Source organism: Nothoprocta perdicaria, unplaced genomic scaffold, assembly GCF_003342845.1.
Source record: "Nothoprocta perdicaria isolate Ctin4 unplaced genomic scaffold, notPer1 scaffold_151, whole genome shotgun sequence".
NCBI classification, from domain to species: Eukaryota; Metazoa; Chordata; class Aves; order Tinamiformes; family Tinamidae; genus Nothoprocta; species Nothoprocta perdicaria.
Window position 1 is genome coordinate 1,045,200 of NW_020454661.1, and position 13,221 is coordinate 1,058,420.

Sequence of the window (13,221 nt, forward strand, 5' to 3'; positions counted from 1 at the left end):
AGCATGCATGTAGACGCATTCAAACAGCTTAATTCTCCCTCCAGACCTTTGAAGCTCAGTTCTGAAGCAAACTGCAAAGAACTATGGCAGCCTATTTTTGATCTGCGCTCTCTCTCAAATATGGATTGCAGAGCAACAAAGGCCCCTGCTGATACGATCAAAGAAACTAATGAATGTATTAAAGCTTCTTACCAATGTATATTTGTAAAGAAAGCCAAGAAATGTGAAATATTTGTACCTATGTCAAAATTCTGTAAGATTCATACAACACAGAATGAAGCGTACCACCAGCTACTGTCTATTTTACAGCAGCAGCTGCAAAATAAATAAATAAAAATACTTAACAGCAATGAATTTAGGCTCTATATTAAACTTAAAAACAGGCAAGACAAAGTGTTTAAATTCAGGCTCACAAAGGCACAGACATTAAGGTCTGAAATCAACGGGAGTACTTGAATGGCTAAAGTTTAAAATGTGCAGACAAGCTCCAGGGCTTTGCTGAATCAACGCCTAAATACACATTCTGTGAGAGAAGTCCTTGGCTCCAAATTTCTGTTCATTGTTAACACTGCATGAGGTTTCAGACTACTGACGTGGAAGGCTTATATATGCCAAGCATTGTTTGTGGTTCTTGAGAGAACTTTACTACGATCTGGCACGCATGTCATGAAAATATTCAGATTGGCTCTTGAACTGCATAGCTACCTTTAGTATAAGGAGAAAGATGACAGAAACAGTAACAACGTTCCTAGATGGCCAAAAATATTATTCAAATTGGGTAAAGAAAGGGCCAAATAAATAACCCACGTGTACAAACTAGTGAAATTTCAGTAACTCCAGTTGAGCTGTGGCAGCTTGCAATGACGAACATCATGGCCAAAGATTTTTCAGGCTTGTCATGTCATATAACAGAACGAAAGGACAGAGGTCCTTGTACCTGCAGCAATCACCCTAACCCTGGCTGGCAATGCAGTTAACCCCGTTGTAGCTCTTAGAKTTACCTGAGGTACTCCAGGGCACATTGTACATGATGCTGCAAACCAGCTTCTAATAACTGCAGAAGGACTTGGCTGTCTGATACTATTTTTTTTACTTTGTTACAGCAGAGGGAAAAAAAGCAGTGGAGTGATATACTGATCTTAGTGTATGTTTTCCCGTACTCTTTGGTTTAGTGGGCCCAGAATTTCTTCCCTGCTTGTTTGCCTTCAGCCTGTCTACTTACCGATATTTCTATTTACCTATACAAATGCACAAACACATGTGCATATATAGGCATGCATGTTTAGAGACACACACACACGCAACATGCACAATTTACCCCAAGGCAAACACCTCAGGTGTTAGGACCATTAAAACTCATAGGGTTAAATGACGTGAAKGCTCTCATATACGTTACAGTCATGGAAGAAAATTTCATACTTTCTACAAAACTCTACAGCAAAATTCATTCATTTGTAATTATAATTTATATGTAATTATCATCCAAATTCCTATGAATTTAGAGATTTTTAGATTTTGATACATGCTTTTCTGCATAAAACTAAATTCACCTTACTTTACTACTACTTTAATAAGAGCAGTCTACGGGTCACATGAACTTTCCTTTTAGGTCTGAATGTTTGGCTTAAATAAATGTCTTTGCAAAATGCTAGTTTTTATTGTATAAAATAGAGCAACTTTATTTGTATCATCTAGATCATTTGGAAATGCACTATAAGAGATTCCCTTGAAATCCAAAGAGAAATTTCAACAGGCCCTGTTCCTTGCGCTAGCGCATACAGGAGTAAGAGGTGTCATATTTAGAGCCTAAATGCAGGAGCTGAGGTAGGAGATATTTACAGCGTGGTAACTGAGATACTTATTTTAAATGGCAAATAAGCACATTGGCTGAAACTCTAGAATGAAAGCAATCAGTTGTCATAAATGTTTGCAAAGTTCATTTTGTTGTTAAGCTGATTAGCAGCAGTTCTTTTTCCCTAACAAACTTGTGAAAACCTACTCTTATAAAGAGGACTTGCAAGAGTAAAAAAGGCAGGAAAAGGATAGTAGCGTACAAGAGGGGGAAAAAAAAGCATAGAAGAAATCAGGGGGACCAGGTAAAGACCAAGAAGAAACTGCTAAGCAGTCAGCTAGCGTCAAGCCTTACATTGCTCTCATGTTGTTCTCTGGAAGAAGTGGTATTTCCAAGACTTTGGTGTTGGAAAGTATTGTTTCGTGGCTGGTGGTRGAAACGGTCTTCCCCGTGATTCGATGGACTTGGTAGAAAGCGTGGGGTCGCAGCAGGCGGTCGTCTGCAGTCCCAATGAACAGCTGTAGCGTGAGTGGCTCACTTTCTAAGTAACCATGTAGCTGGCAAGAGAACAGAAAACGCCCACTGAGCACCATACGCATAAACTGCTAGGAATCAATTAAATTTTTATAAGCAGGAGAGTCTAATTYGAGGGGAGAGCTTGTGACAGGTGCTATGTGTTAAGGGCTCCCCTCCCATTTTTCCTGTAACATAATATTGGTACAATAAAAAGGTGCACACAGAAAATGCCTCATTATCCTAGATGACCCGAGGCACTGCAGACAGGGTCCGCTCTCCAGCGCTGCTGCTACGTGCCTCCAAAACTTTTYTTTTTGCCTCAATTCTGCTGCAGCGTTCAGCAGCCAGCCAGCCAAGTCTACACCTCCTCGTGTTATGGAGGGTGGCAAAGCCAACGGGCATCGGAAGGGACCACGGTCCATCTCTGGACCTCCAAGGTTGGCCCATCAGCCAGCAGTGGCTGCTGTTTAGGATGCTTCTCTTTGTGCTGGCAAATAGCGCCTGGAATAGAATGGAGATAGATCATGTGTACGGGGCTGGTCACTCGCCCTGTGTGTCAAATTCTTGTATAATTGCGCTAAAATCTCATTGAAGCTGCTGGGCCTGACTTGAACCACATCCACGTTACAGCGGCCACTCCAATGTCAACAGAGCTATTTCTGCTACGTGCCGAGAGGGCAGCACAAGCAGAGYCTGCTCGCCCCCCGCACAGGGTCAGTCAGCCGTGTCGGAGGCGCAGCTCTGGGTTTATCCCGCCGCAAAGGAAAACATCTGCATGGGATGCACCCCGTGCATCCAGTCGAATTCAGCGCTGGGCAGGTAACAGCCCACTTTTCCAAAGAATTGGCTTCCCTAGCACCACGCACAGCCGGGGGCTGAAACGGAGGCCAAGCTAAACTCGGCGAAGAATGGGAATACCATCGATGCTCACTGGCAAGGGCCGGCCTCAAGCAGGGACACGTTTAGCTCAACAACTGCCAGCTTGGCTCACCTGGGTGATTTGTCACCTTCTGCCTCGGAGGGTGCCACAGAGGAGGCCTGGCCGCGCTCAGGGCCAGGGGGGCCGAGCTCGGCAGACCCCTGCGGGCGGCGGGAGGCGGCCTCCCCCTTGGCCACGTCCACACCAGCGCCTGCCTGGGCCTGGCAGCCGCCGGGCGAGCTGGAGCCGGCGCCGCGAGTGCTGCCAGCGCAGCMTGCGGCCGCATGCGGAACGTGCGCCGGGCCGCAGCGGCGCTGCGCCGCTTCCCCTCGCTGGCGGCCCCGGCAGCACCGCGGCTCCACACGGGGCCTGTGGAGCCAGCACTGGTGCTGCAGCCTGTGGCAGAACCGGTGCCACTGCTTCCTCAGCGGTGCCGGGACCTCAGCCGGCTTGATTAAAGCTTTGCGTGGACACCCACAAGCTCTGGGCTTGCCCAAGCGAGGTAGACCTGTTGTCTCCCACGGCGGCTCCGTTTCCTAATGCTGTCACCTGACTTTGGTAAAGAGGGCTTACCAAAACATTAATTTCCACCTCACTTCCCTGCCAGGAAAGGGAGGACGTGGTGGCGACGACRAGAGAAGGAGCCAGGGTGAGGTAGGCTGTGGCTGCAGATGCCCTGTCGCCGAACACATCTCCTCACTTTCGGGAAGGGTTTCCTATTCTGCACTAATGGTCCACATGGAACTGGCCAGGCTTTCATCAGCTCTCTACTACTGTTGCACCACCGCTAAATCTGATAGACCAAAATTATACCATCAGTAGTAATTTGGTGCGTAGCAACGTTTTTAATTTATGGCGCTTGCAAGCCCAAACAAATCTAAATACAGCTGAAAGCAAATGGCGTAAGAGGTATCAAATACCATGTTTTGCTTGCTTTTTCTTTTTTTAAAGCTTAAGATGCCATTCACGGCTTCGTAACAACACCAGCTCGCTCTCTCCAGGGTGTGCAACCATCTKGCAATGGCAACATTATGAAGCACAGTAGATCTCAAGTCATTTTAGCCCCTTAACACCAGGAAGTTCTGGTGAACACAAGCACAAAGCCTCTGTACTGCTATCAGACGTGCCTATGGTAATATAGAATGGCAGCGTTTCAGGTCCTACAYTGACTGATACACCAGCGAGGCAGAAAATTGTGCCCACACATCTTCCCATCACTAAGTGGGCACACTGGAGTCTTTCTCACCCCACGCTGGCCAGGGAGGAAACAGAAGATCTTCAAGCAGTTTGATTTGGTAAAAGCAGTTTTTACACTCCGAGCTGATGTGCATGGATGCTGGGAGGACACTGGGAAAGGAAGGGACTGATTTCCACAGCTACACTGTTTTTCCACGCCTGCACTGCCAAGAGGGCAGCCTGGAGCGAGGGCTGCTCTCTGTTTCACATTTTGGTGTTGTCAAATTGAAAAGGCATCTGCAGAAGTTTGCAAACCCGACTTTTCTATTTGCTTCTCTGCCACCCTCTCGCTTTTTATTTATTTTTCCCCCACAGGGTTTGCTCAACAGGCAAGAGGACTCAAGACTGTTCACTTAGAGTCCATAGGAGAAACTCACTATGAAGGTAGCTAAAACCTCCATGTTTTCCATTAATTCCTCTGAGCCTTCCTCACCTTCCCCAGCACAGAGCTCAATGACAGCATCAAAGCAGCAGGGTGAGAGAGAAAGATCTGAGCTTAAGTGCTCACTTTGAAAAGGTACCGGGCTGTATCCTGCATCCTTCAGTCCAGCTACCAGTTCCGCAGCGGCATGTGGCAGGGAAAAGCTGATTCCCTCCCAAGTCAAAACAACCAGGAGCAGCAAATTCCTAACTTGCTGCCTGAGTAAGTGTGAGGAGCCACATTTCCTAGACTTCAGTGGGAGATCACAACAAAAGGTATTTTCTTAACTGCTGGTTTGGGGCAGTGTTGTGAACCCTCACATTCCTGACACCTGCAGTCAATCTCATGCGTAGCTCCTGCTCTTGTCCCTGTTGCACCTCAGGCACTTTCAGGACAAAATTCACAGGGCAGCACACAAAATACTTGGCTCCTCTGCAGAGCAGCAGAAAGACCTTGGTACGAGCGCTCGCACTGACACGTCCAAAATAGCACTTGCCAGCTGCACTTCCTAGCATGCAAAGAGCGAGGCCGAGCACTTCAAGGGCAGCAGCGGAGCCCGAGAGAACCCGAAAAGAGGGCTCCGGCCCCACGGAGAGCCCCGTCTCGCGCAGCCCCACGCCGTCCCCACGTGCCTTGGAGCCGCTGACGYGGAGGCTGCGGCCGCGTTCTCCATCGCAAGGGCCGGTCGGGCTCACTGGGGGGAAAAAAGCAACGCAGCGTGACACCGAAACGGATTGAGTTTCGGCAGGAATTTCCTGGAAGGAAATAAAGACGTAACTGCGCATCACCAGCGGTCTCTTCTGCAGCTTTTTATGGATGGTGCTTTTTATGGACAGTGTAAAATTAAAACAAACACATATTGAATTACAAGGATCTTTAAAAGACAAAATTAGAATGGCGAATAACTAAAATCTCAACTCAGCAAAAGCAGAATCACATACTCAGATACCTGTAAGATTTACTGAATTGGGGCACATGGGATAAAAAAAAAAAAAAAAAAAAAGAAGTCTTGTATTAATGCTATTCAGAGCTTTATTTTTAAACTAGGATTTTGCTGTTCCATCCTATATCTTGTAACCTATTTGTGAGTCTAGGCTCATGATATTTATGCTTTTCTTACAGCTTCAATATTGGCAGTCAAATTAGTATACAAATTTCACAGCTCTACATACCCCTGCCTCCAAAATGAYGTGTTTGAATACCGGAAAAGAAATAGTAAGATTTCAGGTGCATTTTTGTTTTGTTTTGTTCTGCTTGTTTTCATTAAAAAAAAAAAGAAAACTTGTGATCTTGAACTAAATGCGTAAGAATGTTTTTAATAGGTCCTTGTTGGGCTTTGCTAAGTCTTGGCCTCTTATTGCATTAATTCATGGTTACTCRCTTTCCCAGCAGCTTTTTCCTGCCTTTTATTCCTGCACGAGAACACAAGTAGTATTTAGAGTATTAAGTGAATACAGGTATCCAAGAGCTGAGAAGGAAGAAAATCATTCAGAAAGCCTCATTTCTAGTCTGATCACTACACAGTTGATTTTGCTGTCCTCAGCACAGGCAAAATTCTCATTCTCAATTCAGCATAAGCTTTACTTGAAATTCTGCAGCAGGAGGCTCCTGACCTCMGATATGTATTTCCCTCTGAGTTTTACTCATTGCATCATATTAYTTACTTTTATATTATGTCACATAATCTCATATGCCAACAGAAGCAATAAATGAACACTGCGAGGCTTAATGTTTAAAGGGGCGCATACTGCGAGGACTAATTTTAGATCACGCTCACGCACCCAACGCACGGTTTCTGTGACGGGCAGCGTGGAGCTTGGGCACGTTTTTGGCGTGCTGCAGATGTCTGGAGAACGGGCTCAATTTTACTTACTCTCACTTGGGCACGGAAATATCGTTCTGAGGCTCCCTCAAAATACAAAAGCGTTTCACTGTCCCCTCGCTCAGCAGAACAGAGGAGCATGGCGGCAGTAAAGGCCACGCTGCAGCAGTATGGCCTGTTATGTTAGTAAACAGTAAAGGAAATATTCAACAAGATGGGCACAAATTGGGAGAGGGAAAAAGGGGATTGAATATTTCAATTGCTTAGGAAAAATTTTACACATTCGCGCGCGTGCATATTTTCCATGCATGTTCTGGAATACTGTATTTGGTATAAAGATTCAGTTTCCTGGCTTGTGCCTTGGGATGCATGCGTCAGGCACCCTATTTTTATCTTTTTCTCTGTGTAACACAGTCCCCACGCTGAAGCTCCTCTCTTACTACCTCAAGGGCTGCGCGCTGGTGTCAGAGGCTGCTGTCAGYGCCGCGCTCGCCGCAGAGGGTTTGCCTTTCCCGTGGAGCACGCCTTGCTTGGCAGCCGGCTCCAAGCGGGAAGAGCCCTGTGTTCCCTTGCTGGGAACACTTGCCTTGGGACTCAGCTCTAAATGATAATCATGGGGGTTATCTTTTTGAATGGGTTTTCCTGTGCTAATTAAGGCTACAACAGCCCCTCATTTCATCACAACGTAAGGACACAGGCAAAATCCGAGTCTGTAGCAATACCCAGCTAAGACCTCAGTGGCCCCTGCCTTCTTGAGCGATGTCATATAAAAATACTTGAACCAGACTCAAACGCTATTTGCATCTATGCTGTCTGAAGCTGCTAAGATCAAAATCAGATTTAATTGTGTGTCTCTTTTTACATGCATCTAAGTCTACCGAAAGCAAGGCGGTCCCTGGCAATGGAGCAAGCAAGCTCTTCATCACCATGCATCATTTTTGGGCAGACACGAGGAAAACGCCGYGCTGGCGGCGCGATTACTTTACCGAACGGAGCTTTCCCTAGAATTGCTAAAACTCTCCGTCATCACTTTTGCAACACTCTCTCTCCCCCCCGACGCATCCTGACTCTCACTAACGTGTCGCCGCGCGGTGCCAAAGCAAACGTGGGCCTCGCTGGCACGCAGCAGCGTGGCGCTCCAGCACGCCCGGGTGCCGAGGGCTGCTCCCCGGCTACCAGCAGAGCCCGGGGAAGCAGCCGGGAGCGAGCGCGGCATCGACACGGCCGGGCCTCACGCTCCTACACAAGCTGCCCCTGCCTGCCCCCAAACCACACACCTGGGCGCCCCTGGAAAATTTAAGCAATTGGAGCTGTGCAGTCCCGGAAAACCACAGGCAGAAAGAGGCCACAATGTTTTTTAACGTGACGTTAGAAACAAACCCAAACATCACCAGTTACTGAGCTACATAGCACGACGGCAAATGTCGCATCCCGTCCCGCAATGCGATGTCGGCAGCAGCGGCTGCTCTGCGGATCGCGAGGGAAAAGTTCCAGTGTTGGAGCCACGGCGCTCGCTTTGAGAGAGGCAGCTCCAAGACCCCGTGCGGCCCCTTCCAGCTCCTTGCACTCCTGGCGCGTTGGAGCCTCTGCTGGAGTGCTCAGCAAAGGGCCTGCCCTAACAGGAGGCCTCTGTGTGGGAGTAGCCTCCTGTGCTACCCCAGGGACAGGTCCCRCTCTGGGCGCTGGGGCAGTTCTGGGCAAAGGCTTTGGAAGCCCCGTACCTATTTTTCTCAGTACCCTCCGGAGGAAGCAGAGCCCTCCTCCAGACAGATGCTGTAAATACATTGAGCAAATACAGCCCCTGATTTCACGCATGCAGGGCAGAGCCCCCACCAATATCAAAGCGGGGCAGCACCAGGGACTCAATATCCTTCTTCTAAAATACTCAGCATCTTTCGTTTGAGACTCTCCCGACTGTTAKGTGCCATATCCTTACTGACGATGTGCAAAAAAACCTGTATGTACTGGCTGTATCAGCAACATATCCGTGTGCATGTGTGAATAGTCTGTTCTTTATACTTACGGTACCTAAAAAAAAGGAAAATAAGACATGTAAATAAATCTGGTTTTGTCTCTCAAAACAGTAAGAACAAAATCCTTGTTTTCTTCCCCAACCACGTAATTTATTGGACACTATGTGCAGCAGGTACCACGGAGAGTACACTCAGCAGTGTCTTGCACTTCAGACTGCTCCTAATCAATTTTAGGACTACTCAAGGAATAAACAGCGGGGGGGGGGGAAAGAGTAATTAATAAGACTGAATATCCAGCTAGTGGTAGGGGTTGCTGCTTCTTTTTTGAAGAAGTTGAAAGATTTTGAAATGCAATTTCTAAATTGCATTTCAAATTGCATAGCTCTTTTAAAAGAGCTTCTAAATGGTGTAAAAACTATAAAAACAGTGAAAACTTTGAYGTAATTACTGCTTGTCCCTTTAAACAAGGCCTTCAGGAGCTCTGCATGGCATAGATTTACTTTCTGAAAAGTAAAAAAGTGGCAAACTTTCTGAACCAGTAGGCTTCTTAATTTTTTTTTTATGATGAATGATAAAACAAAACAGTTTGTAATGTTTTAAAAGTGTGCCTAATACATGACCTCAAAACCATAACAGGAGCAAGTGCTCAGTGTCTTGATTTAAAGAAGAAAAAAAACACAAATGGAAGATCGAGCTGTTTAAGCCATACGGAAAGCACGTCAACATTTCAAGTATTGCTTTTCACAGTGGATGCCAGGCAGGCATAAAAATAGGCCCGTGGACGGGGTTTTGAAGGGAACAAGTGCCCTGCGGCCTGCGGGCAGGAGGGGCGCGAGGCGTGGGCGGCCGCATCGTGGGCTCAGCCGCCAAGAGGGCAGAAAAGGCGGCAGGCGCCGAGCGTCACGTGAGGCGAAGGCGTCGCCGCGCGCGTCAGGAGGCCGTGATGCTATTCCCGAGTTACTGCCCCGGGAGCTCCTGCCCAGCCTCCACCTGCACCAGTCACTTAACCTCCTGCCTCCGCAGGCCCCGAGGCGCTTCGGATCTGGGGCTGCCAGGCTTTGGATCAGAGGCAAAATTTGGCTGTGGGCGCCTTGGGGATGTTTAATTCTGCCCCCTCCCCTGACTGTTTTTTCTTTCTTTTTCTTTTTTGGCAGGAGGTGGGAAAGGAGGTGCTAAAACTTGGGCAGCTCTGATGCACTGTGATCTCTGGTGAGCACATAAGCCAAAAAAAAGAGGAGTCKCTTACTCAAAACAGTAAAGCAGGAAGATTTCAGATGTTTTGGGGGTTTCTTTTTCTTTTTTTTCAAAAATCATCACCTTAAAAGAGCTGAGGTTACTCTTTGGCCACGATAACCTCTGCTGAATTTTATCTACCACAGCTCACCAAAATATAATTTATGCCTTTYACTGCATAACTGGAATGCTACCTCTTAGCCGCTCCCTTGCTCCAAATAGAAATTCAACAGGAATTCCTTTTTGCCTTCAAGATTTATTTTTCCCCACTAAAACACATTTGCCTTGGATTCGCTCGAGCTTCGTTTCGAGATCCAAGTGTAGTCAGAGCTGGTCTGCAAATCAAAATAAGATGGCTTCCTCCTGCAAAGGGCTAAGCCTGGGCAGGGCGAGGAGCTGGACAGGACAAGGAGCACGTGGAAAGCAGCAGGCGCGTGTTTTATGTGGCACTTCCCAGCGCTGCCACTTGGACTTTACTTGGACGGCGCAGCAAAAGAGCAGCTGTTCACATCAGGATGAATAAAGACCTATATAAAACTTCCAGCTGCAAATACGCTGCAAGGAGTTATTAATCTTAATGTTACAGAGATGCTGTGCGCTCAGCCTCTGGCTCACAAGACGTTTAGGTCTCTGTCTAGGGAAAAAAAAGAGCCTTCGTGGCTGCTGGCTCTCAGCTAAGCCATGAAATCTCCCCGCCTAAACAGGCGCAAGAAGCTGTTCCCCATTTCCAGGAAGGATTTTCCTCCTCAAAAATAGACCTACATAGAAACCAACTCCACATGCACCCCCTCCTTAAAAGCATTAGACTTATGAGAATGGTGCCTAGCAGAAAAGTAGCTGCTCCTTCCTAGCTTATCTCAAATAATGTGTTTGTTTCACAGAATGGTTAAGGTTGAAAGGGACATCGAGAGATCATCTAGTCCAAACCCCCGTGCTCTAGCAGGGACACCTACAGCACATTGCACAGGGTGGCATCCAGGGAGGTTTGGAAGATCTCCAGAGAAGRAGGTCTTTCAAGCCCTGGGCACCTTGCTTGCTCAGACACCCAAAGACATCACTCTTTCTGCACTCCGCAACAACCAAGCAGAGACACCTTTCACCGGAGCCCAAGGCAACATCCTTGCTCGTTCCCAGCCCATCTCTGAGGAGGGCACCTAGCTGTGGCATTCATTCAGACAGGAGTCACAGCAGGATGAAGCTAAAACACAGGACGCTTTCCAATTGTGATTAAACAGACCTCTTTGCCAAAAGAAAGCAAGGGRGCTAAGGCAGTCTCAGCTTAAAAATCGTGGCCTCAAGCTGCTGCTCAGGCRTCCAACGGGAAGAGGACAGAGAGAGAACATAGCCCAAGTCTGCCTCAATACTAAATGGCACCACATGTGGCTGAAGTCACTGGAATTACACCAAGGTCAGACCTCTCTGCAGTCATGTCACTTAAGAGGATAAAACAAAACCAAGCAACACTAAGGCTTTGGAGAGGAARGGGAGCTCACTGCAAAAAAAACGCTCCCTCATTATTATTGCTACGGTCTCAAACGACTCAGTTTGTCGATTTACTTGGCTTTCACTCAGATTCTTTCTTTCATTCTTTTGCAACAGCTTTCACTTTGGACAGCTATACCATGGCCATGTTAGAGTTTAGAAAAAGAATAGAGAAGAAAAGAAAAAAAAAAGAAAAGTAGGACTACTAGAACTAGATTTTTTAAATATATTCTTAGGCAGATACCCCAGGCAAGCTTATACTTGTAGACATGCCTTTCATCATGCCATTTATGCATCACTTGTATTAGAGAATCATGTTGGTGCATTAGCACCAACTGGCCCGAGCTGCTCAGCTGTGTTTCAGGTGCCTTCAACCCAAGCAATAAGAGCTTTGGATCCTGCTCTCTTCTCAAGGGGGCCAGTGTCCACGCCAGTAACTGCCAATGGTCCTGAGCAACTTCTCCAAAGCCGAGACCCCCTGGCCAATAAGGCAGTTTTAGACCAGAATTGGTTGCTTTCCACGTAAATTTTACCCCCATGCCGATGACATTTATTTAAACTACTATTGAAGACAGAAAGCTGAGGCTATGTTTAAAGGCTTTATCTCTGTAAATATTTGGAGAGCTATAAATACAGAGCCATATTCATCATAGGAATATTGGACTTAATGTTCTGTTGCCATGAAAATTACTATAAATACATTTTCAACTTTTAATTTCTTGCTGCGCTTTAACTGATTTGCCAAGGGCTCCCTTTAAAAGACAAAATAATTCTTATGTAAGATGTCGCACTATTTAATTAGCAGTCTGAGCCAAAGGCCGCAGCGCAGGAGCTGAAAACCCACTGCTAGAAGCAGACAAAGCACGTAGTGCACTAGCACGCCATGAAGTTGGGCGTCCCAAGTGGGACTTATTATAATCAGACAGTCCATGAGTCAAGCCCTGACTGCTTTTCGTGTTTGGGGAGCGGGACGGGAGGTTGTCTGAAGGGCTGAAATAAACCTCCCTGCTTCCCCTGTGAGTCACTTGAATACTGATGCCTTCCAAATTTCACAGCACCTCTGTTCATTTTATCTATGCAGAAATGAGTTAAAGGAGGGGATGCTTTTTAACACGTTTTTACAGAAGTCCAGAACGAGGACGACTTTGCGGGCAAAGCACCAGGGCTCCATGAAGTTCCTGTTCTCAGCTGTGCCAGGCTGACTTTGCTCGATCACAGACACATTACGTGAYTAGAGCAGAGAAAATTTTGTAACAGATTTTACATACTTGCAGCCTGCTCTAGGTTTAACCAATTTGTGCCTTAGCCTTCTGAGGAAATAAAATAAAAACAGCAACTGAGCTATGCTGAATAGAAACACTTTCTTTGCTACAAAAATTACAGCATGTCCAAATCCTTCCATTCTTACCCTAGCAGTTAATTTATTACTGTATTACTGAAGGAATAACACAGATAAAGAAACTCCCTAGTCCTTAAGGGCCAGAGAAGTGTTCTCTGCATGTCTGCGTTCCTGAAGGCAAGTTCTCCTTCCACTTGCTCAATCCAAAAGCAAGGTAGCAAAGTGTTTTCATCACATACACAACATTCACACAGGCACTCCTATTTGTGACATGTGTCTTAAAGTGCCAAAAGAAAAATGTCTTCGGTCAGGTCACTAAGTAATTCTGCTCCTATTCTCCTTCCATAAGTCATCTTTGACCGACCGGGTTGTACAGCTCCAATTATTTTTGTAGCTTTATCTCAGAGCAGGTTTTCCATGGAAAGCATGTAATGCAGCAATAAGAATAGGTCATGTATATGTTACAGCTCAGTTGAAGGTTTTGACCT

The 13,221-nt window shown here is 46.5% G+C and overlaps 1 protein-coding gene across 4 annotated transcripts in view; it reads right to left on the reverse strand.

Annotated features, from left to right (window-relative positions):
* NFATC1 (nuclear factor of activated T cells 1) overlaps window positions 1-13,221 on the reverse strand; it is a 104,010-nt gene that overhangs the window by 63,119 nt on the left and 27,670 nt on the right. For all 4 annotated transcript variants that reach the window (XM_026034902.1, XM_026034901.1, XM_026034904.1 and 1 more), the window contains one exon: window positions 2,147-2,349. In XM_026034902.1, the coding sequence (XP_025890687.1) occupies window positions 2,147-2,349 (203 nt within the window). The remainder of the gene's footprint in view (window positions 1-2,146; window positions 2,350-13,221) is intronic.